At 41.5% G+C, this 25538-nt stretch overlaps 2 protein-coding genes across 8 annotated transcripts in view; both read left to right on the plus strand.

The window, feature by feature from the left end:
- The window catches only part of Spice1 (spindle and centriole associated protein 1), a 43027-nt gene extending 22730 nt beyond the window's left edge, over positions 1-20297 (plus strand). For 3 of the 5 annotated variants that reach the window (XM_050148884.1, XM_050148886.1, XM_050148887.1), the window contains exons 8-18: positions 2640-2779; positions 2979-3116; positions 3463-3725; positions 5506-5637; positions 9532-9682; positions 10775-10999; positions 12568-13052; positions 15568-15751; positions 17490-17592; positions 18389-18476; positions 19507-20297. In XM_050148884.1, coding sequence (XP_050004841.1) covers positions 2640-2779; positions 2979-3116; positions 3463-3725; positions 5506-5637; positions 9532-9682; positions 10775-10999; positions 12568-13052; positions 15568-15751; positions 17490-17592; positions 18389-18476; positions 19507-19560 — 1963 coding nt within the window. In that variant the 3' untranslated portion in view covers positions 19561-20297. Of the gene's footprint in view, positions 1-2639; positions 2780-2978; positions 3117-3462; positions 3726-5505; positions 5638-9531; positions 9683-10774; positions 11000-12567; positions 13053-15316; positions 15752-17489; positions 17593-18388; positions 18477-19506 lie in introns of those variants that run through there. The other 2 variants (XM_050148888.1, XM_050148889.1) reach the window with 2 other exon arrangements.
- A 2794-nt stretch (positions 20298-23091) lies between these two features.
- Positions 23092-25538, plus strand: part of Cfap44 (cilia and flagella associated protein 44) — an 86012-nt gene continuing 83565 nt past the window's right edge. For 2 of the 3 annotated variants that reach the window (XR_007592970.1, XM_050148947.1), the window contains exon 1: positions 23092-23209. The gene's annotated coding sequence lies outside the window, so the exon portion shown is untranslated. Of the gene's footprint in view, positions 23210-23244; positions 23383-25538 lie in introns of those variants that run through there. The other variant, XM_050148948.1, reaches the window with a different exon arrangement.

Genomic DNA, 25538 nt, shown 5'->3' on the forward strand with positions numbered 1-25538 from the left:
GGACTTTAGAAGTCCATTGACAGTCATTTTTCTGTCAACTTTCTCTTTACAACATAGGAATTCTCTGTCAGGTTGGGGCTTCTCTACAATGCACCTCTTCCTGTGTCTTCATTGGAGGAGTTACTGACATCCCCATTTCTGCCAATTGTTCGTTTACGACAATGTAGGCTACTTCTGTCATTCACCTAAAAATTCTTCGAGGCTTAGCCCTAAACCACTACTTCCGAGCTGTGTCTACATTAGCAAACTACTCAAGTCCACAGTCTGTATTAGTTTTCTCACGGTACTGTAACAAATTAACAAAACTTGACAGCTTAAGATGATACAAATTCATTGTCTGTAGGTTTGAAATCTGAAATATGTCTCAATAGGCTGAAATGAAGTGTGTTTAGAGACAGTCCACCCCCAGGGAGAGCCCCAGAGGAGAATCTCTTGCTTTCCTTTTCTCCTTTGGTCGTGTTGACAGTCCCCGACTGTCCCCGACTGTGGCTGCCTCACGCCAGTCTGCCGCCATCTTCACGCTGTGGAGACTCTCTGTGGATGCACATGGTTAGCAATTAGGGCACTCCTTAGTAGTCTAGGAAACGTCCCTCTCTCATGTTCTTTAACTTGACCACATCCGCAAAGTCCCCCTTTTTAGTGTGGTAAGATAGTACTCATGGGTTGTGGGTGTCTTTTGGCAGGCCATCTTTTAGCGTACCCATGATACGGCATTCTTTTTGTAGTTACTGTGTAGCCTGACTCCTGGAAGCATGGATGGCGGAGATGGTGATCTAAATGTAAGATTGTGGTGTTTATTTGTCCAGCTTGTTGAGCGGCCTTCTTGAGATTCATCCTAAAGGTTGAACTTAAAGCTGGTGTTATCTTACAGAGGGCGTTTTCTTGTCATCCGTCCTCTTTGTATATCATGACTCTTTTTGCTAGATACACTTTTAGTAAATGGTGTTCTAATGTGCTACTTAGAGTTTACTTGAAATTGCGATTTATAGAGTGGCTTAATGAAATTATCTGTTTCCTCTTTAATTTTGTAACAGTTTATAGTTCATAGATACATAGCCTGTTCATTTATAACATAATTATTTTAAAAAATACATTAACAGTCATTTGGTCACAACTGCCATGAATTTTAGGATATTTTCATCACTTCAGAAAGAAAACACATTTCCTCCCAACCCTTTCAGCACTGGATAATTATTACTAATATATTACTGCTCTGTAGGTCTGCATATGTAGACATGTCATATACAGATCATGCAGGGCACTGTCTTTTGTGCCTGGTGTCTTTCATGGTGTAGTCTATAGAAGTGCTTCATTCCTTTCTCTGGCTGAGTACTGTTCTATTGAATAGCTACACCACATTTTACACATGCATTCATTAGCTGGTGGATATTTACTTGTTTCTATTTTTTATCTTCCCATTTCTTAAACCTCAATTCAAGTCACAAATAAAATATTTTTCATTGTTAGTGGCAAGAATGTGGAAAAGGCTGAGGTCTGTCATGAAAGGGCTTTTAAGTACGAAATCCCTAGGCATCTCTTCTGACTCCTGCCCGTCTCTGGTGTAAAGCACTTGCTTCAATATGAGCACACTGTCTGTGGTGCAGACTGGGTCTCTTGAAGGGGAGAGAAGCCACAGTGCGCAGAATCACATATGCATAATTACTTTAGAGAAAGAAAGAAGTGTGAGACTATACAACACTACTAAAAAGGGACTGGGGGCATAGAAACTGAAAGACAGATGGATTGATTTCTTCCCTAAGATTGGGGCCTTTTTGCTTCCTACCTGTCTGTATTAGCTTTGTTCTGTTGCTATGATAAAATACCCAGACAAAAGCAGCCTGAGGATACAGTCTATTACAGTAGGGAGGAATGGCGGCAGGAGCAGGAGGCCAGCCTGTCACAGTGTGTTGGCAGTCTGGAAGTAGAGAGTGTGAGGAAGGAGTGAGGCTGGGCTATAAAAACTTCACCCTCAAGCCTCACCCCCAGTGACAGATGTCCTCCTGCAAGGTTACCTCTCTCTAAAGATTCCATAACCTTCCCAAACAGTACCACTGGCTGGGACCAAAGTGTTTGAATGTGTAAGCCGATGGGGTACATTTCTTATTCAGTCACAATATTGCCAGCTAAAGTCAATAAAAGTAACATAAGGGCTGGCTTGTTTGTTGTTGGGGTTTTTGTCCTACCCGGTACCCCACAACTCTTTAGCCCCAAAGAAAATCACACATAGGTCTCCATAAATTATAAGCTGATTGGCCCATTAGCTCTAGCCTTTCACTGGCTAACTCTCACATCTTGATTAACCCATTTTTCTGATCTATGTTAGCCATGTGGCTCAGTACCTTTTTTCAGTGGGGCAGATCACATCCTGCTGCTTCGGTGGTCTAGGCAGGAGTGGGAGGAATCAGCTTCCTCCTTCCCAGAATTCTCCTGTTCTCCTTGCATCATTTCTACTTCCTGTTTGGTTTTCCTACCTGTACTTCCTGCCTGGCCAATCAGACATGATTGACAGATTACAGACAATTCTCCCACACCAAATAAAATTGTTTATTTGTGAATTGATAAAAACTTTCAAATAGAGCACATATGCAGGTGGGCAGTTTAAATGATAGCACCTGTTCTAATTGTCCCATACTTTATAGGTTTCTTCATCAACTAAAGGAAGAGAATTCTGAGTTAATCAATCAATTGTGGACTGATATTCAGCAGAAAATTGCTACCCAGTCACAGAGAACCCCTCCCGGAACCCCGTCCTCGGTGCTCTCAGCGGAGGAACAGAAAGGCTAGTTGTTCTTTTGTAGTATTTCTGGTAGCAAACTTTCTTAGGTTTTATCTGTTTGTTTTGAACACAATAATTTTCAAATGCTACTTTTGGAGTCTTTACACATTGACTAAAATCCTGATGAATCTTTTGGTGGGAATGTTTGTAGAGAAAACTTGCATTCCCTTGAAATGCTTTCTCCTATGTTCTCCCTGTCCAGCTGCTCTGAATGCGACCGATGCTGTCAAGAGAATCCAGGCTGGGCTTCAGCCCGAGGAGTCTGCGGAGACTGTAGACTCCAGCTATGCGGTGGGACAAGTGCTGAACTCAAGAAAGCAAAAGCAGCTGCTAAATAAAGGTCCACATTTTCTCAGTTTACAAAGATGAATTGTTAAACATACATCCTGCTAAAGCTTTATTCATCACCCAGTGAATATTTTTTACTGAAGCTCATCCAATTGGATATATTTAAGTATGAGTTTGCCGAGGGAAAGCCAAGAAATCCTTTCTGTCCCACATAATGTGAGAGAGAGTTATAGTATGTTAGCTATCAATAATGTAAACTTTGTTTCAACACTGTAGGTTTTTATTATAAAACTGTGGTAACTTCTAACTTTCTGAATGGTGAACAACTAAATGTTTTCTTGGTAGTTTTGTAGTTGTGGTTTTCCTGGTTTTGAAATAGAATGGCTTTGTCATTTTAGTGAAAAGAAAACCAGATATGCGGACTCTTTCCAAGCAGAAGAAAAACATGTTATCCTCCAGCACAACCTCCACAGACTTGCCAAGTAACAACTCCAGCCTGGATGTCCTCAAACACATGATACACGAAGTGGAACATGAAATGGAAGAATATGAGCGGTGGACGGGGCGTGAGGTCAAGGGGCTGCAGGGTGGTCAGGGGCTCACAGGCTTCACTCTGTCCCTGGTTAGCTCTCTCTGCCGCCTGGTCCGGTACCTTAAAGAGGTAAGAATACAAGGTTATGTGAATCTTCTCTTCAGGCTGAATACATGGGAATGTTTTTTTTTCTTGCTTCATAATAAGTAAAGTTAAATTTGAATAGTTTTATTTTACTCAGTGTTAATTATCTACAATAAAATTTATGGTTGTAGTCTCCCTCTATCATTTGACACCTGCTTAGGTAAATTATTCTGATATTAGTTTAAACTTTAGAAAAAATGTAATTAGTAAGAAAAATCTGCTATAAATAAAGTAATATATTATGCGAGTTGCAAGTATTCCTATTATGCATTTTGGTTTAAATAGCACTGTTAGCTGTATCTTTGTTGTGTTGCTTTCCTTTGCTGACTGCTACCATATTAGTCTAGAGAGTTGCTTTGCTGTGATCTCTAAGTTGCTACAGTGTTTGCTTTAACAGCATAGGACTTGAGTTTAGTCCCCAAAGCCCTTGTAAACAAAATTCTGGGTATGGTGGTGCTTGCTTGTCCCAGCACTGGGAAGTGAAGACAGTATCCTTGGGGCTCGTTAACCAGCCAGACCAGCTAGCCTAATGGTGAGCTCTAGGTCAGGGAGAGACACTGTATTTCTGAGAATGGATGCACACCCTCATACACATTAAAAATCTACATACAGAAAAGAAAAAAAAATCTACATATAGGCCAGGTGGTGGTGGCGCACACCTTTAATCCCAGCACTTGGGAGGCAGAGGCAGGCGGATCTCTGTGCGTTCGAGGCCAGCCTGGTCTACAAGAGCTAGTTCCAGGACAGGAACCAAAAGCTAAGGAGAAACCCTGTCTCGAAAAATCAAAAAAAAAAAAAAATCTACATACAGTTTATTTACTATGTACTTAAATCTGTTGAACAAATATGACAAAAATGTTTAAGAGAATTTTATTTTAAGCAATAGTTGTATCTCTGTAATTTATATGTCATCTGCCTGTGTTTTTTTAAAACTGCCTTGTGATGAAAACGTTGTGCTGTCAGGCATGCGAAGGGGTTTTCAATAGATCCTTATCCTCAGATTATTTCATTCTTTCCTTCATGTGCCTCTTATGCTGTGAATGATAGTGTAGTTAATGGATTTCTTTCCCCCTTTATCTTTATTCGGCTTGTTTGACGATTTCATCCGCATCCATAGTACATTCTGATTACTGTCACCCCGTCCTCTCCTGTCTCCCTCCCACTCCTGTTGTCCTCCACCTCTAGCATCCTTTCCCCTTCAACCTGTAGTCCTGAAAAGAACGCTAGTGCTTAGAAAACATTGCAGGCTTGGTAATAGTTGGCTTTTTAGTTATTCACTTGCTTTTAAAGCTATGACATTTAATAGTAGAAGTAGTCAATATAGTTGAATGTGCTTGTTTTAAGTTATATTTAACTATCATTTTTTGATTGGCAGTATATCACACAGCATAAAATTCAAAGGTACAGAAGTACTAATTTTCATAGCTTGTAACTAACCTGTTTGTTTCTTTGTAACCTACTATTATGGCCAGAAATAATGTATCTTTTTAGAGATGGTCTGTGTATTCAAACAGTATTTATGCACAGCCCTTCACTTTTTAAATGAAAAAATATAGTTCCTTAATTTAATATACCATTTATAAAATGTGTTACACAAAAAGGTTCATTTTTATTAGTTAAATAGAGCCTTCTAATGAAAGTTAAATTAAATCTCATCATTGCCATGGTTCATGCTTCTCTGTAATTATCTTTGCTATCTTTGTAGAAACAAAGTTTTCAGTATGTGATCCTACTGGTGGGAGTTTTTCTTTTTTGTGTTTTGTAGAGTGAGATTCAACTTCGGAAAGAAGTAGAGACAAGGCAGCAGCTGGAACAGATGTTAGGTGATCACCGAGAGCTCATTGATGCTCTGACAGCTGAAATTCTCCTCCTCCGAGAAGAACACAGTGCCACACAGGTGTTCACATGCTCTCCCAGTGGCTCCATGTTTAGTAGTGAGCATGTCTGCATGCACAAAGGCTTCTCCTGGAGCTGCTGCTGGTTTGGCTGTGCTGATGCTGTTACCGGTCAGGCTCAGCAGCAGCAGTGGGTGTTGATGGCATTTGTTATGCCATGATCCCATATTTGAAACTTAAACTGCACATAGTATGTAGGATAAGTTTGCTGTTTCTAAGAAATATGCCATGGAGTGGAGATAACAGGCCATTCATACAAATGTGAAGGAGTGTTTTGGTAGCCAGTTGTCATTTTAGAGCAGAGGATAGCTTAGTCTTTAAGCCCTTCTGCAGTGACATCAGATGCTACTCATGATTGTTTTCAGCAACTTCATGTTTGACTTGCTGCTTGACTAATTGCTCTACAAAAAGGCATATAATATCTTTTCTAGAAAACTGACATTTTGCATGCTTTTTATAGTATGTATGTGTGTGTATTATGTGACAAAGACATAATGTTGGGGTCAGCCTCAGTTACTCTTTTTCTTAGTTTTTGGGGCCACTTTCTCAGGAAGGTGGAGCTCAGCAGTTTGTCTACACTCTGGCCAGTGACTCCACCTGCTCATCTGCCTCTATGCTCCCAGCACTGGGGTTGGAAACACACACGGCCATATTGTGCATTTAACATTGGTGCTGGGGATTTGAACTCAGGCCCTCTTGTTTGTGTGGCAAGCACTTTCCTGACCGAGCCACCTGCCTAGCCCCCTAAGCAGTCTTCCTCTGCATACTTTTGATGCATTTGGATATTGTGTTACTGAATCTACTCGCTTATGTTATTTGTATGTCAGTCTTCATCACAGACTGCTGCTTGAGAACACAAGTGTAGTAGGGAGCTGTGGGCTGTGTTCCTGCTGCCTGGCTCCCGGCTGCCTGGCTAGATTATGCCCCAAAATAACAACACACAAATTATATTCATTTAAAAACTGCTTGGCCCATTAGCTCTAGCCTCTTACTGGCTAATTCTCACATCTAGGTTAACCCATTTCTCTCACCAGTCTTACCGGGAAAGATTCAGCATGTCTGACCTGGCAGCTGACTTCATCGCATCTGCCCTGGAGAGCAGTGGCATGGTGTCTACCTCACTTCCTCTTCCTCCCAGCATTCTGTTCTGTTTACTCCACCCACCTATGTTCTAACCTATCAGGCCAAGCAGTTTCTTTATTAATTAACCAATGAAAGCAACGGATATATGACACTCCCACATCACACAAGTTTCTTCATCTTGTAGTTGTGGGTAGCGAATACTTGCAGAGTGCTAGAAGGGCAATGAGGCAGAGGTCTTGAAGTAAAGTATAACTGGGGCTTCACAGTCTTCAAGGATGCGTGTGGAAGAAGTGAAGTGCAGAGAGAGCAGAGAGAGGACTGGGTACGTGCCTCACAAAGGCAAATGAAATGGGGACCACTGAAGAGAAGAGTCCTTAAGCTCATCTGGGCTACTGTGCCTGCACTGTGCTATGTGGGACAACGGCCAGAGTGCTGCCTTTATTGGCTAACTTAGTGTCAGTTTCTAACAACTGTTTGTATTGTTTGAACAATGATATACTTAATATAAATAAATGCTTAATAAATATGTAAGTACATATATTATATAATATGTACATTATATTATATAATATGTAATGTACAATATATATTTATATAGCAATATATTATATAATGTATGGTATATAATTATGTGTAATATATAAGAAATATGTAAGTAGATATCATCCCAAAAGAAATATGTAAGTAGAAATAGTCATACATTTACTTTGTTGACAAATGTCTACAATTATTTATCAATGTATGTGTACATATATTATATGTATCTTCCCCATACTGTTTAACTATCCTAAGTTTAGAGTTATATTGAAAATCATTGTCCTTATTTCTTATTCCACACTGTATTTCTATCAAGAACTTACGTTTTTATTGTCTTATTGTTTTTATGTATGTGTGTATGTGTGTGTGTGTTACTTATCTAGGGTATTTTATTTAGCACTATCCATTTTCTCGCAAATGATATGACTTCATTCTTTGAAGCTGAATAATGCGCCATTGTATATATGTCATAGTTCATTATCTGCTCATCTGAACTTATATTTTTAACATAAATATTCTATATATTTATTCTTATATATTTAACATAAATATTCTAGATGCTTCCAGAAACCCAGCCATGAGCAGATTTGATTATTTTTGGTTGGCTTCCCTGTTATTGTTTGAGAGTGGGTCTGACTATATAGTATAATGTGGCCTTGACTTTGTGACCCTCCTATCTCAGTTTGTTATATGCTAAAATTGAAGGTGTGTGCTGCCATGCCTGTCTAAGCAGATTTGATATTACCAAAAAGAATATACCGAAATCCCATTTAGCTGAGCTGCTGCTGGTCAATAGTTGCACAGACTAATTCTGCATAGACGATGTCTTTACTGGTGTCTCCCGAGAGTTGAAGCCATCTTCTGGTGTCCCTATGAAATCATTGCTGTTTCAGACTGCAGTATGAGGACAGAAGTAGGAAAGGTAGCAGACCATTAAAGTAGAGCATTGCACCTAGGAGTTGTCAGATTGATTCAGATGGGGCATAGCAGCCTGGTCTAGAGCAGAAATGGGAAACTATGAAGATTGAGCAAATTCTGAGTGTGCTTTGAAGGTCAGCTGGTCCAATTGGAAATGGGTTGAAGGAAAGGGTGTAAGAGAAAAGAGCCAAAGGTAATTGTGCAGTTTGGGATTAAGCATTCACAAGATGAAGCTGCTGTTTATGTTGTAGATGGATGGCTTCAAGAGGTGCTTGGCTTTATATATACAGAGTCCTAGATGGGGGTACTCAAAAGACCACTGGATATATGAGTGTGAAATTTGGGGAGAACGTGACTGGTGATATAAAGGTGCCTCAAGTGCTTTACTATCTACTCTATTGGTAATCTTTCTGATGCCTGGACCGTCCCCACTTTTTTTAGTTGTCTGTGTTTCTACGCACGTGTGACAAGTGTCTCTAGCTGTCATTCTTAGTTTCTCTTACTTTGTCTTTGTTACAAGTCTTGGCAGTTCCTACAACTCCTCTTTCTTCCCTTTCACTGCCATCGCCTATGCTCCTAAGAACCGTATGCCAATATTTACAAAACACCTGCATTTTGTGGTTTTAATCAGATTCATTGATTTCACATAACCTATTTACATCTACAATATGGAAAAGATAAAGAACAAAACAAATCCATCTAAAGTTCTGGGCAGTAAGTTGACTTTTAGTGTAAGAATGGAATTCTAAACTCATCCAGCTATATGACAGAAAGTAAGTCATTGGTGTGATATTTTATTTATTTTAAATTTTAAAATTATATAACATTAATAGAGATATGCACGTGCATGGACAAATATGAGTACACATAAAATAGTTATTGCTCATATAAAAATATAAATTGTTATATTGCTACATGTAAAATGTTGTTTCTTTTGCCCATAACATTATTTCATTTATATAATTTTATGTTTTTTAGTCCACCTAAAATCCCATGAAATGCTCTGTTGAGTTTCCCCTACCTAATGTGTCACTCTATATGGTAGTCAGTCAGTAGAGTTAATTTATATGAAAAGATTTTGTAAATTAAAAGCTCTATTCATTAGTTTTAATTTTATAGCAGAGTACTTAGTAACTAGTAGTTCATGATTTATCTGATCATCTCACCATCATGATACCTTTAGAGATTTATAATTATGAATAACATTGCTTTAGAGTGTGTATTTAAATAATGATCTCTCTTTTTCTCTCTCTCCGTCTGCTCTCACTCACACAAACACACACCCACCTCTCTGTATGGCTTACTCTTTAGGTAATGGCTTTATGCTTGTTATGCCAGTGATGTGTGCTTTTCTTTAGGCGAGACTTCAGCAGTACATGGTCGCTACAGATGAGCAGCTTATATCGCTCACACATGCCATTAAGAACTGTCCTGTGATAAATAACTCCAGACAAGAGGGTCAAGCGTCAGAAAGGGCACCTATGGGTAGAAGACTTGTGGGTAATATAGGTAGGTGGAGTCTTATTATTCTCATACTGTCGTTAAATGGCCCAGTGGCCTTAGAGTAGTAGAAGAAGTGGCAGGCTAAAATAACTTAGGTGACCGCTGTCTTCTGGCGGGCTTTGTCATTACTGTTTCATTAATATAATGTGGTGACTTAAGTTTTGCTACTGAGAAACCTTTAGTTATTCAAGGGTGAGAAACCAAGGGGTGATGGTACCTTATAAGATTCTTGTGATTTTGTCATTGCCTGGGGAAAGTCAGAAATGCCATGGAGGTGAAAACCGGTTTACATCTTTTTATGTCTCAGCCTTGCTATCCTGTTAGAATTACATGGAATTTACCACACTCTTAATGATGAATTACCATGTTACCTGGTTTTGCAATGACCCTTGTGTCTGGAAGTCAGAATATTAAAAGGTTTTGAAGTTGCCTTACTTGTCATGACCATTAGGAAGGCTGAGGGTGGGGTGTGGGCTCTGTAAGTGTTTCTTTATATAGCTTTGTGGCTTTTAGAGCTCTTCCTACACAAAACAAGAGCCTGCCTGTAAATTACTGGCAAACGAGGATATACCTGAGAGACTGAGGACTCTGGGAACTTTCACACTACTTAAATGCATTTAAAAATAAATCCTTGGGTACTGGAGAGACGGCTTAGTGGTTTAGAGCACTTACTGCTCTTACAGAAGACCCAGGTTCAGTTCCCAGCACCCCTGTGGTGGCTCATAACTGCCTGTAACTCCAGTTCCTCAGAGTCTGAGGCCTTCTCCTGGCTTCTGTGAGCTCCTGAAAGCATATGGTGTACATTCAAACTCTCTCTCTCTCTCTCTCTGTCTCTTACACAGACATGTGTATATGTAAATAAAAAACAAATAAATAACAATTTTAAAATAGACTAAATGCCCAGCACTTGGGAGGCAGAGGCTGGCAGATCTCTGTGAGTTCGAGGCCAGCCTGGTCTACAAGAACTACCAGGACAGGCTCCAAAGCTACAGAGAAACCCTGTCTCAAAACAAAACAAAAAAGACTAAATACCTAAAAGGTGCCTATAATTAATTCCTTTTTGTTTCTTTCAAATTAATGTCATCTTATCTTTCTCAGAGGGGCCTGTTGTAAGCAGTAATGTCTCCATGCCGTCGATGTTCAGAGGGGAAGGAGCCATTGAATTCCCACAGGAAGAGTTGCCTGTTAAACTGTCTCAGGGGCCAACCCCCACAGAGAACTTGAATCTGGCTAATAATTTCCCAGCACATATTTTCGAGCCAGCTGTGATGTTAACACCACCCAGGCAGAAGAGCAACTCAGAATTCTCACCTCTGCAGGATGGTAAGCATGGCTCTTCTACGTTTCCATGGAAGCTGTGATTTCTGCCCTTGATTCATATGATATATTATATATATGTATGTATAGTGTGTGTGTGTATTTTAGGGTAGTGTCATCCGTGTTGTGTGTCCGTGCATCCCCGCGTCCCCCACCATCTCTGAAATAACTAGGTGACTTATTTTCATTCATGGGTTCAGCGGTCCATGGTCATTTGTCTGTGTTCTTTCCGAGCAGTGGTAGATCAAGACGTGTAGAGGAAAACTGCTCACGCATCATGACATCCTAGAGACAGAATGAGAAGAGGGCTCTGGGAAAACACTCTTGAAAGGCATGCAGCTGGTGACCAGCTGTGTATGTGTGTACACACATGTACCATGGCACACAGAGGAAACCTGTGGTAATAGATTCTTGCTTTCCACCATCTGGGTCCGAGGCATCAAATTCAGGTCATCAGGCTAGGTAGCAAGTGCTTTTACCCACTGAGCTGTATGTTATTGGTTCTTGAAAAGAACATTTTTTAATTATTTTTCTTTCTTTGCTTGTTTTGTGTGTGTGTTGGGGGCTTCACTCACCCATGTATACTAGTGTGGAGACCAACAATCGACAATACTAAGTGTATTCCTTTATCACACTCCACCCCCTTTGTTAATTTTATTAATTAATTTTGAGAAAGAGAGAAGGCATATTGATACCCTGGCTTATATGTGGAGGTCAGAGGACAACTCTGTGGAGTCTCAGAGTGGAACTCCAGCCGGTGTTCACGTGACTCTAGTTGCTGAGACAGTTTCCCAGCTCCTTTTTAGAAGTTATTTTTCCATCCCTACTTTGTGTGGATTTTTATTTCTTTAAGAATTACTAATGTTTTCTTGCAGATCAGTAGATCCTTGCTGCTAGAATTGTACTTCACCATTTGTAAGGCAAATAGGGCGTTGTCAAGTCAGCCTGGTGAAAATGGAGACAGAGTCGAACTGAGAGACAAGTTCTAGCAGCTTATCCACTCCTCATTGACGTGGTGGGGGAGAGGTTTGGGCTTAGATTCCTCTTCTGGACCCCAGCTTTCTTAATCTAGCATGTGAAAAATTTTTACTTTAATACTTTCTAATTGTGTAGTTTAATATTTCCTTCTCGGGGGCCTGGGAAGTTATTAATTATGTCTAGACTAAGGAAGTGGTGACATCTATTCAGATCAGATTTTTATTCCTTATAGAACTAATTCAGTACCCCCTGCCAGTGTCTCACTGTGTAGCCCAGACTGGCCTCAAACTCAAGGTCATTCCTCATCATTTGTGAGCACAGGCGTGCAGCACTGTTCCTTGATAGGCGTTACATGTGTCGGTGTGCATTGTGACACATGATTCTCAAGAAGCTAATAGTCTCAGGAATAGGAAAGTTTCTGTACATATTCCTTCATAAAAATAATTTGGGCACTCAGAAGCCAAACCCATCTACTGAAGTACTTTCCTGACGGCCACGACAGAGCAGTGTGCTGATACAGTGCCAGGTGGTGATTGTCTTCTTTCTTGTCTGCAGTATTAGTGCCAGGTGATGATTGTCTTCTTTCTTGTCTGCAGTACTGAGGAGAACGGTTCAGACTCGTCCTGCCCCACGCATCCCCCCCACTGTGGAAGTGATAGAGAAAGAACAGAACTGGGAAAAAAAGACCATGCCTGTTGACCCAGACATTCAGAACTCAAGTGAGGAAAATCGCCTCTTCACTCAGAGGTGGAGAGTTTCTCACATGGGAGAAGATCTGGAGAACAAAACCCAGACGCCATTTGTTAACCTGTCACAGCCACCTTGCAGTTCCCTTCCCACCACTCAGCAGTCGAGAAATCCTGTGTTCTCAGAGGAGCCCCAAGTGCTTGGAGATGGGCAGCAGCTAAGAACAAGTGAGGCACTGGCACAGAGGAAGGACTTAATGGCACGGATTGCTGAGTTGACACTGCAGAATTCAGCTGTCAAGGCACACCTGAATAATGTTACCGGGCCAGTGGGAGAGCAAGGCGATGGGCTTCGGGAGCCAAGCAAACAGGGAAGTGCCGGTGACGAGACTGCCGTAAGTACCGGCGCGGACTCAGGGCACAGGTAGACCTATCATTGCTGTGGCAAGTTAAACAGGGACAGAATCTGTTGTTCTGGACTTGAGGTTAGGCAGAACATCGTGGTGGCAGAAACACATGGCAGGGGCTACTCCTCTCAGAGTGGCCCAGAGGGTCTGCGGACAAGGTACATCTCTTTAGGATGTGTCCCAGGTGACCAAATTCTTCCAGCTAAACCCTACCTCCTCCTTTTCATGGCCTCTCCATAATACTGTTATGTTATGGTTACTTCAGTGGCTCAAGTCTCATCAGTAAAGCCCTCAGGAGCCAGTCGCTTCCAGAGCCCACCAGCTGGCCAGCAGCCCACAGTATGTGAGTTGGTTTCATAGTCAATCCATATCAGGCATCCAAAGAAATTTCTTTTCAGAAGTGGCTATAGCTTTGACATGTCTTCCTTACAGGATAGATAAAACGTACCTGTTAGTTCATATTGTACTACAGTAAGAGAACATGAAGGAAAAGACATAGAAAGTAGAATTAAGGTAAAATGTTTGGGCGGGATAAGGATAAGCTAGGAACAGGTGACATGGAATTAGGAGGACATAGAGTGCTTGCTGTAGCTAGATTGTAATTAAAAGTAGTTTTACTCTTCACATGGCCTATTAAAAAGTAGTTGACCCTTTACAGATGAATAACCTTTTTCTAGGACACAGAATAGGTTTTTCTATAGAAATTATATTTAAAGAATCAGTTAAACTTCAATATGCATATGAGCCATCTGAGGAGCTTGCTAGGATGTGGTGCCTGAGTAGGTCTGGGGTGGGACCTGTGTTTTTCTAATATGTCCCTCAGTGATACCAGGACTACTGGTCTGTCACATTCTGAGGGGCATTGCTCTTATAGAGCAGGATTTTTTTTTCCCTGTGTAACTATAGTGCCAAACATGGTGACTCAATGCCTATAATCCTCAAGACACTGCGGCAGGGTTGCTAGGGCTATGTTAGTGAGTTCTGGGCTATGGTATGAGATCTGTCTTCAAAACAACAGCAGCAGCAGCAACAGCAACAAAACCCAGTCAACCCTGTCTGACTGTTCTTAGTCCCTGCCCCTTCTTACTGTCTTTCCCCAGCTCCGTTAACCACAGATCTACTCTCAGCATCTATGAGATCAGCTTTTATAAATTTTCTATGTTAAGGATTTGCCTTCCTGTCAGTGAAGGAATTTTATAAGTAAAATAAACTCTATGGACTAACATGATAACTTAAACCTTTGTTTTGTTGTTTGTGGCGAGGAAAGTGAATCTAGTCCCAGATGAGTGTCCATGACACAGCCTGGTCATGGGGATGTTTTATTTGACCTTTCTGAGCAGAGGTGACTCCCGTGGGTCTGACAGTGGATGATAATTACCCTGTAGTTGGAAAGAGTGGCGGCCTCCGACTCCGGGTTTCTCAAGGAGCTGCTTTCTTAAGAGCTTTGAAATCGTGATTGAAGGCTTTGGTGTGGAAAGTGGGAGGTGAGAGGAAGAGCTGCCTCTGTTACCGAGATGCCAGGTGGTGGTCAGCAGCATCAGTGTGGGCGTGCGTGTGTACACATCACGTTATCTGTTTCTAGGGTTTTGAAGATCATTGGAAGTAGATCACTGTTGCTTTTTAAAAGGTACCAGTTAAATGCCGAGCCTGTGCCCTCTCCAATAGTGTAAATACTAGCCTGGAAGGGGAGGTCTGACACTGCTGCTCTTACTAGCCCCTTTCTTCTTTAGTTGGAAATACAAAATAGACTTTGATCCTTACTGGTTTACTTACCTTTTTCCAAAACAAACAAAACCCCCACAATCTAATAGGTAGAAATTAGTCATTTCTATCAGGGACTGCTTTCCCCCCACAAAAGGATATATTTAGCTAAATTAAATCATTATGATGATGAAAGTACATTTCTCTTGGGGCTTTCAAGCTATACTTATATCTCTGGAGTAGCTTTTTGTTTTGTATTGTTTGCCTTTTACTCTCTGTATCTTATGTTCCTTTCTCATCATGGATATTTTAAAATCAGATGTCTGAAGCTAAAAGAGGCCTGGAGGGGCTGACACGTGGGCAGAAAGACTGGTCGGAATTTTAGAGTCTGCCAGATAATTCAGGACATGAAGCGTGTTTGAAGACTAAACTTATAAGAACATATTAGAGATATTCCTGTGTGGTCTGCCCCCACTCAGACCCGTCACCAGTAGGAGTGTGGCGTTTGGCTCCCTGGCAGGCATCTCTCCTCACGTGGTCTTCTCTTTCAGTTCAGCGGAGGCGAGAAGTAAGAGCTGCAGGACAGCGTTGGCCCACTAGACTGTGCTCGTGCGGCAGTAGCAGTAGAAGAATTTGTATATGCCTTTAGTTTAGTCTTAATTCTTCAGTTAAATGATTTATAAACTCTTTTACGCCATCTTTCATATGTGTATATAGCAAATTGCTGGTACTTAGAATAAAAATCAGAATTGGTATTTGTTTTTTTTTTTAATAATGAGTTTATACATTTTTTCCCCTAAAGAATTTTCCAGTAGTTCCATCTCTAGGGCCAAGCAGCATGGAAGAACGGATTGCAGAGTTGAACCGGCAGAGCCTGGAGGCGCGCGGCAAACTGCTGCAGCTGATAGAGCAGCAGAAACTTGTTGGACTGAGCCTCTCCTCCTCGCCAGTGTCACCCGCTCAGTCACCGCTCAGAGCCTGGGCCGGTGGGTCACTCATTCATGACTCTCAACTTTGAATCAAAAGAAGGGTATCCGAGAGTACTATGTTCTAGTACCCCCGGTTTTGTACCAGAGAAGCTGGCTTGGGTCAGAGACTGAGTGACAGGAGTAGGCGTAGAAAGCTGTCTCTTCTTCTATAGCCAGCCTTTGGCATCCAGGGCAAAGCCATCCAAGTGAAATATTCATTACAGTATGTTTAGCTTAGGATGTATGCTGCGAAAATTGTGTCAAAATTAGACTTAAAATTTTTATCAACGTCAGATTACAAATTATTGTCCTCTTAAAACCAGGAAAATATTTCCCATCAATTTATTTTTCCTATTAGTTTGTTATGTTTAGGAGTATGAAAAGCTAGAAGGTCTTCTTAAATAATTGAATCGTGACTGAAAGTTTGTTTTATGGTAGTGCTATTCGGAGAATGTTCATTAAATGAAGTAGCTCTAAGTCGGCTGTTAGCCAGAAGTGAACCTGTGCCCTCAAGGATGGCACTACATCAGAGGTATTGATTGGAGCCCTGTCAGAGGCCCAGATTGTGAGGCACTGGAAGCTTCTATCCGTGGTGTTCCTGAGATGCTTGAGCCTTGGTGCTTACAGGAATCCATGTGTCCTGTGTGCTCGGGTGAAGTCGGGTACCTGAAAGGCACGGGAAGTGTTCACTTCCATTGGAAATTATGTAGCTTTTGAAATGACAGACAAGAAAGCAGACTCTTGGAAATTACCTTTATTTCTGTTATCCCATCTAGTTCTCAACACACCCAAAATAGGATTCTTGATTTTATAGGAACCTCTGTGGGGTATAATCAGAATAAATAATATGTCATAAATTAAAAATCTTTTGTTTGGTAGGGTAACTTTGTTCTTTGACAACTCCATCCATGTATAGAATGCAGACAACTCCATCCGTGTATAGAATGCAGACAACTCCATCCGTGTACAGAGTGCATTCTGGTTCATCTCACCCTCCTCCCTTTTCTCTGTCACACCATCAGCCCCGTGCCTACAGCTCCCTTTCCCATGCACATAGCTTGTTGTTTTGTGACCCACTGATTTTAAAGGTGGTCTGAATGGCCGTGGATGTGGAACTATCCCCTCAGGGCCTGGGGTAGTATATTTAACTAAAGATGGTGACACCTCCTCTCCCCATGTCCCAGAATCATACACAAGCAATCGACGAACATTTACTAGTGAAATACTTTATATCCATCATATTCATAGAGGATCCTGTAAATCCTTCTTAAAATTCAGAAATTTCATGAGTATGAGGGGAAATGAAATCCTATTTAATCAAATTAAAGAAATAAAACTTTTGGGCTAGCTCCTTTTAGCTTTTAAATTTAATTTTTTAAATTCTTTAACAATTTCACAAATACATGCATTTGAATCACAGTTACCCCCACTCATTCCTTCCCTCCACCCACCCTCCTGCTCCACAATGTATCTTAGGGCTCACTGCTTCTCACTTCTTGCTCTGTGTGACAGCACTTGTCAGAACATTCTGGCATCCTGCGAACTGACATGCTGTGAAATTGGCAGAAACAGCTGATGTTTCTTGTCTTAGAAGTTCATTTTTAAAAATCACCTCTCAAGTGCTTCTATGAACTGTCATGATAAAAATATAAAAACACCTAAATTTGTAATGTATAATTTCCAATAATATTGAAATTGAGCAAAATTGCTACTTTTATTAGTGAAAAGTAAAGAAGCTAACATTTTTATATTTTAGAAGAAGGAAAGCGAACCATCGAGGTGTCTATTCCAGGAGTGGAGGCTCCAGAGAGTTCGAAATGCAATACCATCTCTCCTGTCAGCGGGATCAGTTCAAGACGGTAGGGCTCCAGGCCACTGTTATTAGAGCACCAAGAGTGTCTGTGTGCCATTCTCTCTGTGCCCAGCATCTGCTTAATTTAAGTTCAGGCAGATCCACTCATACAGAGGAAGTAACTAGGGGAGAGTAAAGTGAGTCAGCTTAACCAAGTAGGGCTGCTTGCTTAGCACAGATGTGGGCTAATCTCTAGGTGTTTATGGCTGCATCATGAGGAGACTGTGTCCCGGGGTAGCACTTCACCGGTTACAGTAAGTGAACACACAGCCGACTGGCCTAGATGAACCACTCGAGTGCTCAGTGGATCAGGAAAGGGCATCCTCGTACCGTACCACGCTGCTCTAGTTCTCATTATACCAGGCTACCCTGACCACCTTCCCCACTACTGCACAGCCTTGAAATCTTACCTGAATGGTATTATATGGAAGGCATGTGCAATTATCTGTCAAAAACCACAGGATGTGTCTGTCACACAAAGACAGCCCTGACAGAAACTGGTCTTGTGTTAATAGTGAGTCAGTGTTGTGTGGTCAGTTGTAACGTGTTCATCAAGACGTTAGGACCGAGGCAAGGGTACCTAAGAGCACTGCTCTTTCCTCTTTGTCTGTAGAGCTAAACTACTTGAAGCAGTAAACACCTAGCTCAAAGTTTTGTGTTGGTGAAGTATGAGGAGTGATCTACCTCATTTGGAACTGTCACCAAACCTTTTCAAACTCTTGCCACTGTTGAGAGCTGTTCCCATAATTGTTGACGGCTGGTGGTAATACCTCGCTCTCTGACCGTTTCTTTCTCATGGCTAGATCTTCAGGGGCTACCAGCAATTCTTGTTCTCCACTAAATGCCACCTCGGGAAGTGGGCGATTCACACCTGTTAATCCCAGAACAAAGGTACGTTATAAATTATGATCACTACGTAGGGTCAGGAGTGTGAGGGTGGAGGGTGACTAGCTTCATTCTTAGTTATTATTCCTGTTGTCTTTACATGATATAAAATTCTATAAAGAAAAGAAATACTGTAACTTACCTCTGTTTGAAAACAATACATTTATTTTGTTTTCTAGGGTAACTAAGAAATAAGTTAAAATTTGATAGGATTCCAAGTGTCTTCCAAGACTAGGAATTATTTGTTTCATTTTGCTTCCCAAGTGCCGTGGTCTGGAGCAGCCTATAGAGATGAGGTGTAGGTCCTGCTGCTGGTGGTGTGACTGGGTAGAGTGTGGCACTGTATCCACTGTGCCCTGTCTGAGGTGCCCTTGTTAGACATGTGATTGCACAGAGGGCAGACGCATGCCTTGTACATTTTCATGTGTTCTGTCTGGAGCTAAACATTTACGGTTTATCAGATTTTTCAAAGAAAACATTTTTATGTATGTTGATAATACAGAAAAATACAGTTTTCTCTCTGTCGTAGAAAATTGTAAGAATATCTTTAGAATTGTAAAAGTTGTATTTTCCGGAGGTAAGTCAGTAACAGATATGGGGAAATCAATAAATCACAAAGTGGAGACGCACAGCCCAGATGAACTAACTGCCTTATTAGCTATCCCGGTTGCCTAATATTAAAAATTTGTCCTTTCTGATTCTTAAATTCCGAAAAGCTTAATCTTTTGATATGTTCATTGAACTTAGCATCACTCAGTTTACTAAGCTCCAATGACCTTCTTTTTATCATATTTAAAATTGTACCTCTGGTTTGATTAAATGTCGGCTTTCTCCTTTTGAAAGGTCCTTGTCTTTCTAGGGTGCCCGCTGAGCAGGCAGCTGCTTGGTGGCATCTTTGTGGGGCAGGAGCGTTGCCAGGAGTTGACACTCCAGAGCCACTTAACACATCGTGACTTGGTTGCATGTTCTTGATCTGAGTGTCTGTGAATCTCTAGTGGGCTCGTATCTAACTTCTTTCTGCGTCTCTGTTCGACAGACTGAAAAGCAAAGTGAAGAAGGCTGGTTCGCTCTTTCTACCCACATGTCATAGAAGTTAAATTGGAACGTGCCCTGAGTGACTTCTTCCCGCCTTCCCCTCCCTCTTCGTGAATCCTCTTTGCAAGTTCTGACATTTTTCTTCAGATAAAAAACTGCAAAGATATCCTGTATTAATGGAAACAAGAAAAGAATTATTTTAATATTTTACTTTTTCAAATAGGTTTTTCAACAAAGCATCTAACCTATGAAGTTCCTGTGAATAAAACTTTGACTGTAGGAAAATTTTAGTTTTCTATTTGATTAGCCTTGTTAAACTTTTTAGTAATATATTATTATCCTTGTCATTGCTGTTGAGTTTTTATTTTTGTTGTTGTTCTTGTTTAGTGCATCTTAAATGTGGATCAGCTTCCCAGGAGAACTAAACTGCTTTATGTATAACTTACAATAAAAATTTTCTGGCTCTCAGAAAAATATGGTAATTTCTTTTCTGCTATCCATCATTCCAAACGAATGTGCAGCTTTAAAAAAGCAAAAGCCTGAGGCTGTGGCGTCTACCTATAATCCCACCATTCAGAAGCCTGAGGCAGGGGGCTCTCTAATATATAATGAGTTCCATGCCAGCCTGAGCTTTATAGGACAGGAGGTGGGCGTAGGAATGTTTGTTTATTTTTCTTAAGCAAGTAACAGTGGCTGTGTGCTTAATAAAAATTTTAATGTGGGTTTTAAGTGTGAAAATTTCAAAAATGATAATGTACAACTAATAAATAATGATTCCAATTATAATGTTCAGATGTCTAAATGCAGTCCATTGATTTAATGATAATGTTAGAAAAAGAAATATAAAAACTGTTCTCAATTTTCCTTGCCATAAATTAAAGGAATGAATTTCCTTTCATGAATTGACTGGTTCTCAGTGTTGGCTTCTGTTTCCAGTGTTGTCTACCATGCTATGATTGGAATTTCCAACCTCAGAGAGTTTGGGGGGTGGGGGTGGCAGGAGAAGCATCACTCTGAAGCTACCCTGAGTCCCCAGAGTTCCCTTTCCCTTACTCTGCAGGTGAGAACCACGGTCTAGGAATCTCACTGTGTAACTCTCTCCTGGGCTTCTCAGTTGTAGCAAAAAGTAAAATTATTTTCTTCTAACACTGATGAATTTGTGTGAGGTCTGTATTTGCTTTATTTTTTGCAGATTTCTTTTGCTTGTTTTGTATGTTTTGCAACTCGTTACTTAAGTCCTTTCTTTACCTAAGATAAAACCATTTTGGTGCTACCCCTCTCTGAGAATTTAGGTCACCTGCTTTCTCTGCAAATGTATTTTTTATGTGTGTATGGAAATGTATAGGAATGTTCTTGTGTGTGTGAACGTGCATGTGTGTGCAGGTGCAAGTGCACGTGTTCATGTTCCTGTGAAGGCCCAGAGATTGAAGTCAGGTGTCTTTCTTAATTGCTCTTCACCATAGAGACTGATGCTGAGCTTAGAGTTCACCAGTTCGGCTAGTTCAGCCAGCCAGCTTGTCCCTGGGTTCCCTTTCTTCCTCTCCTGCACACTGAGATTACAGGAGAGCCACCATGGTGCCTGGTAACTGTGTGGTGCTGGGGATCTGACTCCATTCCTAATGCCAGCATGGCCAATGCTTCACCCACTTAGCAATCTTCCCAACTCCATGAACGACATACATACATATATACATATATTAGCAGTTTTATACATTTATACAATGTATTTTGATCTTAACCATCTATCACTATCTCCTTCCAATTCTCCCGAGTACGTTTCATCCTGTCTTCCTCCCTGCTTCGTGTTTATTTTGTTGTTATTGCTAACTTGAGCCAAATAATGTTGCCCATATGCACGTAAATGTGGGGCCGTCCACTGGGGTATAGGCCACTTACCAAAGCAGAGTTAGGCTCCTTTCCCCAGAGGCAGCAACTGTCCATAGCTCTGCCACCAAGAGTGGGCCCTCGGGGCCTCTTCCCTGTCTCTACTGGGATTTTGTCTAGCTCGATCTTGTACGAGTAACCACAGCTGCCGTGAAATGTCTGGAAGTGGACATTTCACTGCTTTCCTCCCCACCTAATATTCCTGCTGCCCTTCTGTGATGCTCCCTGAGCCTTGGATGGAGTCATATGGTTGACAAAGATGATTCTTTTGAAGCTGAGCACTCTCTTAAGCACCAGTCTTCAGTAATATGGTCTCACCATCTAGTTATGGTGCACAAACAATGGCATAGAAATAGTCTGTGTTAGGTGACAGTAGTCTCTGTCACCTCCCTGACTACTATCTTTAGAGCTTATCCTGTGTAGCCCTGAGATTAGCATTTAATAACCCTTGCCTTCTGGGAACAGCATTGTTCACCCCTGAGTCTGTTCTTTGACACATATTTTCCTTTGTTTTTCTAGCTTTACCCCCCCACCCTAAAACCTTTAAAGCGATTATTCTCAATCTGAATACTTTAGACTTTTATTTCTCTTAATGTTGCGTGTGCACAAGTGCGTGTGTGCACACACAAATGGAGGAATCAGTCATTTAGCAAGTTAAATCATGAAAAATAATTCTATCAATCAATATTTTAGACCTCTTTGTTTTCATCTAATCCTTTGAGCTGGAATTACACTTAGGACACAGTTAATTTCTAGTTATCCACTTCCTTTTTGTACTTTCCTATATGCTTTGAGGACAATCATTTTATGTATCCAGATCCTCCCTGGAAGTTTGCTATCCCCTGGAATGCTCCTAACTAGCACCCCTGTTCATTAGCGCAAAAATTCTGAAACTGTCCCAATATGGTACAGTGTCTGTTCATTGATGTTTCTATCCATTCTTCCACAAAGAAATGTCAAAAGGTTTTGTTCAATTCTTTTTGGGTTATTTGCTTTTTTATTAAAGGCAAGAGCTCTTTATATATTTTGTATACAGTTTCTTTGATACATGCACTGCAGATAAAAAAAAAAGACCCTGAGGGTTGAGCACAAAGCCTTATTTACTCTCTAAACACAACAGAAAACCTTATTTATTTACTCTCTGAAAGCCGTCAGGTATGTAGCTTTAGAAAATGCTACCTCACCCCTTGGTTTATCTGTCTACCGCGTTTTTGCAGCTGGCAAGTTGCCTTGCCTCGCTAAGAACACACCCACTTTTAAAAGTTTTGTTTTTAATTGACAAGTAATTGGAAAGTGGGGCATGTACCTCTGAAAGTGCTCAGTCACTAGGGGCATAAACTGTTGGAATACTGGGCTTCTGTTTTTTTTTTTTTTTTATTTTTTTTTTTTTTATCATGTATACAGTGTTCTCCCTGCATGTATACCTGCAAGCCAGAAGAGGGCACCAGACCTCATTACAGATGGTTGTGAGCCACCATGTGGTTGCTGGGATTGAACTCAGGACCTCTGGAAGAGCAGTCAGTGCTCTTAACCTCTGAGCCATCTCTCCAGCCCCATGGGCTTCTGTTTTTTTAGAGAGAGGTAGGTCGCAATAGCCTACCCAGGGTAGACTGGGCTCTGCCCACAACACACCTCTGGTCAGTTTGGGAAACGCCATGGGGTAATACCACGCATGCGCTTCTTCGCCTGTCGGTCCCCTCCCCCACAGCACCAGCCCGAGCGCCGCCCCCCCCCTCCCGTGACGTTGCTGTGGCAACCATAGTAAACGGAGTCCTGGGGCAGGTGTGAGTAGAAACCAGCTGCGGTGCTGAACACCTCTGGTAAGTGGGCTCCAGCAGCGGGGCTGTCCCCACGAGTCCCCCTTAAATCTGGTGGCGACCCAGAGAGCCGCGAACCCTGCCAGGACTTCCCTTAGGTGGAACTAGTGTGGTCCGGTTTCCCTGGAGCACTTTCCTGGTCAGTTCAGCACAAACATTCGAAGCCACCAGTGCAGGTTAGACGGGAACAGCTCCTGCCTGCAGGGAGCTGGTAATGCGGGGGGCAAAAGGCAGCCAGTGAGGAGTTAGATCACCACAGAGGAGGGGAAGAGAGCCTGCTGGGAATGCTCCTGGAGTCAGCAAAGCCACCTGTACTCACCCTGAGTTGTGAGTCTTGTCAAGTGGACCTCTCGGCACTAGTTTATCTGTTAAAAACAAACAAGAATAAAATAAAATAAAAACGGGCTTACCTCCTGGGGTTCTTATTAGGACTGGGGGCCAATGCGTGCAACTAAATGCTGGTAATAGCGAAGGTAGTTTCCAGGAAGGGGGTGTGCAGAGTATCCGGCTAGCCGTAGGTTGTCTTCCTTGCCTACTTGGTAAGACAAGGGAGTCCCTTGACAAAAGGGACTGGAGAGGAAGTAGGAACAGAGTGGGGTGCAGTGATTTAGAACCCCGCGATGAAGGGCTTTTATGCCATGCTGAGTGTTTGTACAAGAACTCAGAGTTCTTACAGTCACCTGTGACAGCTACAGAACCACTCAGTGCTTTACTTCAGAGTGGCACACTGAGAGCTCTCTCAGGAATACAAAGGGCAAGGCAGCCAAAGGACATTAGAAGGCTGGCAAGGTGACTCAGTGGGTTAAGGCCCTTGCCTCCAAGCCTGACAACCTGCGCCCGGTCCCTGGCCCCCTCTGGTGGAAGGAGAGAACCAGTTTCTACAAAGTTGTCTTGTGATGCCCACATATGCGCCACCCCCACACAAAATATAAACAAATGCAACCAAAAGTTAAATTTTATAGGTTTTATTTATTTTATGTGTCCAGTGCTCCTGGAGGGCACGAGAAGGCTCTGGATTCCCTGGGACTGGTACAGATGACTGTGAGCTTCCACACAGGTGCTGGGAATTGAACTCTGATACTCTGGAATAACAGCCAGTGCTTTTTTAAAATAACATTTTTTGGTGTCTTTATTGACCTGTACCTTTTTCCCATTCCCTTTCCTTCCCAGCTTCTCCCCTTTCACTCTCCCCCTGACCCCCACGCTCCCAATTTACTCAGGAGATCTTGTCTTTTTCTCCTTCCTAAGTGGATCCATGTATGTCTCTCTGAGGGTCCTCTTTGTTGTCTAGGTTCTCTGGGAACAGCTCCTGCCTGCAAGGGAACTGGTAATGCGGTTTGTAGATTGTAGGTCATCCTTTGCTTTATTTATGGCTCATATCCGCTTATGAGTGAGTACATGACATGTTTGTCTATCTGGGTCTGGGTTATCTCACTCAGGATGGTTTTTCCTAGTTCCATCTATTTGCAAATTACAAGATGACATTTTTTTTTTTTTACCGCTGAGTACTACTCCATTATGTAAATGTACTACATTTTCCTTATCCATTCTTCAGTTGAGGGGCATCTAGGATGTTTCCAGCTTCTGGTTATTATGAATAATGCTGTAATGAACATAGTTGAGCAAATGTCCTTGTGGTATGAGTATGCATCCCATGGATATATACCCAAAAGTGGTTTTGCTGGGTCTTGAGGTAGATTGATTCCCAATATTCTGAGAAACCACCATACTGATTTCCAAAGTAGCTATACAAGTTTGCACTCCCACCAGCAATGCAGGAGGGTTGCCTTTACCCCACATTCTCTCTACCACGAGCTGTCCTCAGTGTTTTTAATCTTTGCTATTCTTACAGGTGTAAGATGGAATCTCAGAGTTATTTTGATTTGCATTTTTCTGATGGCTAAGGATGTTGAGCATTTCCTTGAGTGTCTTTCAGCCATTATGGATTCCTCTGTTGATTGTTCACTGTTTAGGTCTGTACTCCATTTTTTTAATTGGATTATTTATTCTTTTGATGTCTAGCTTCTTGAGTTCTCTGTATATTTTGGAGATCAGTCCTCTGTCAGATATGGGGTTGGTGAAGATCTTTTCCCATTTTATAGACTGCCAGTTTTTGTCTTGTTGACTATGTTCTTTGCTTTACAGAAGCTTCTCAGTTTTAGGAGGTCCCATTTATTAGTTGTTGCTCTCAGTGTTTGTACTAATGGAGTTATATTTTAGAAGTGGTCTCCTGTGCTAATGCGTGATGTGGGAGTGTCATATATCAATCTGTTGATTTCATTGGTTAAGTTATAATAAACCAGCTGCTTGGCCTCATGGCTTGGAACATAGA

This window comes from Alexandromys fortis, unplaced genomic scaffold (genome assembly GCF_014885135.2).
Source record: "Alexandromys fortis isolate MF-2015 unplaced genomic scaffold, M_Fortis_MF-2015_v1.1 scaffold_4, whole genome shotgun sequence".
Classification (NCBI taxonomy): Eukaryota; Metazoa; Chordata; class Mammalia; order Rodentia; family Cricetidae; genus Alexandromys; species Alexandromys fortis.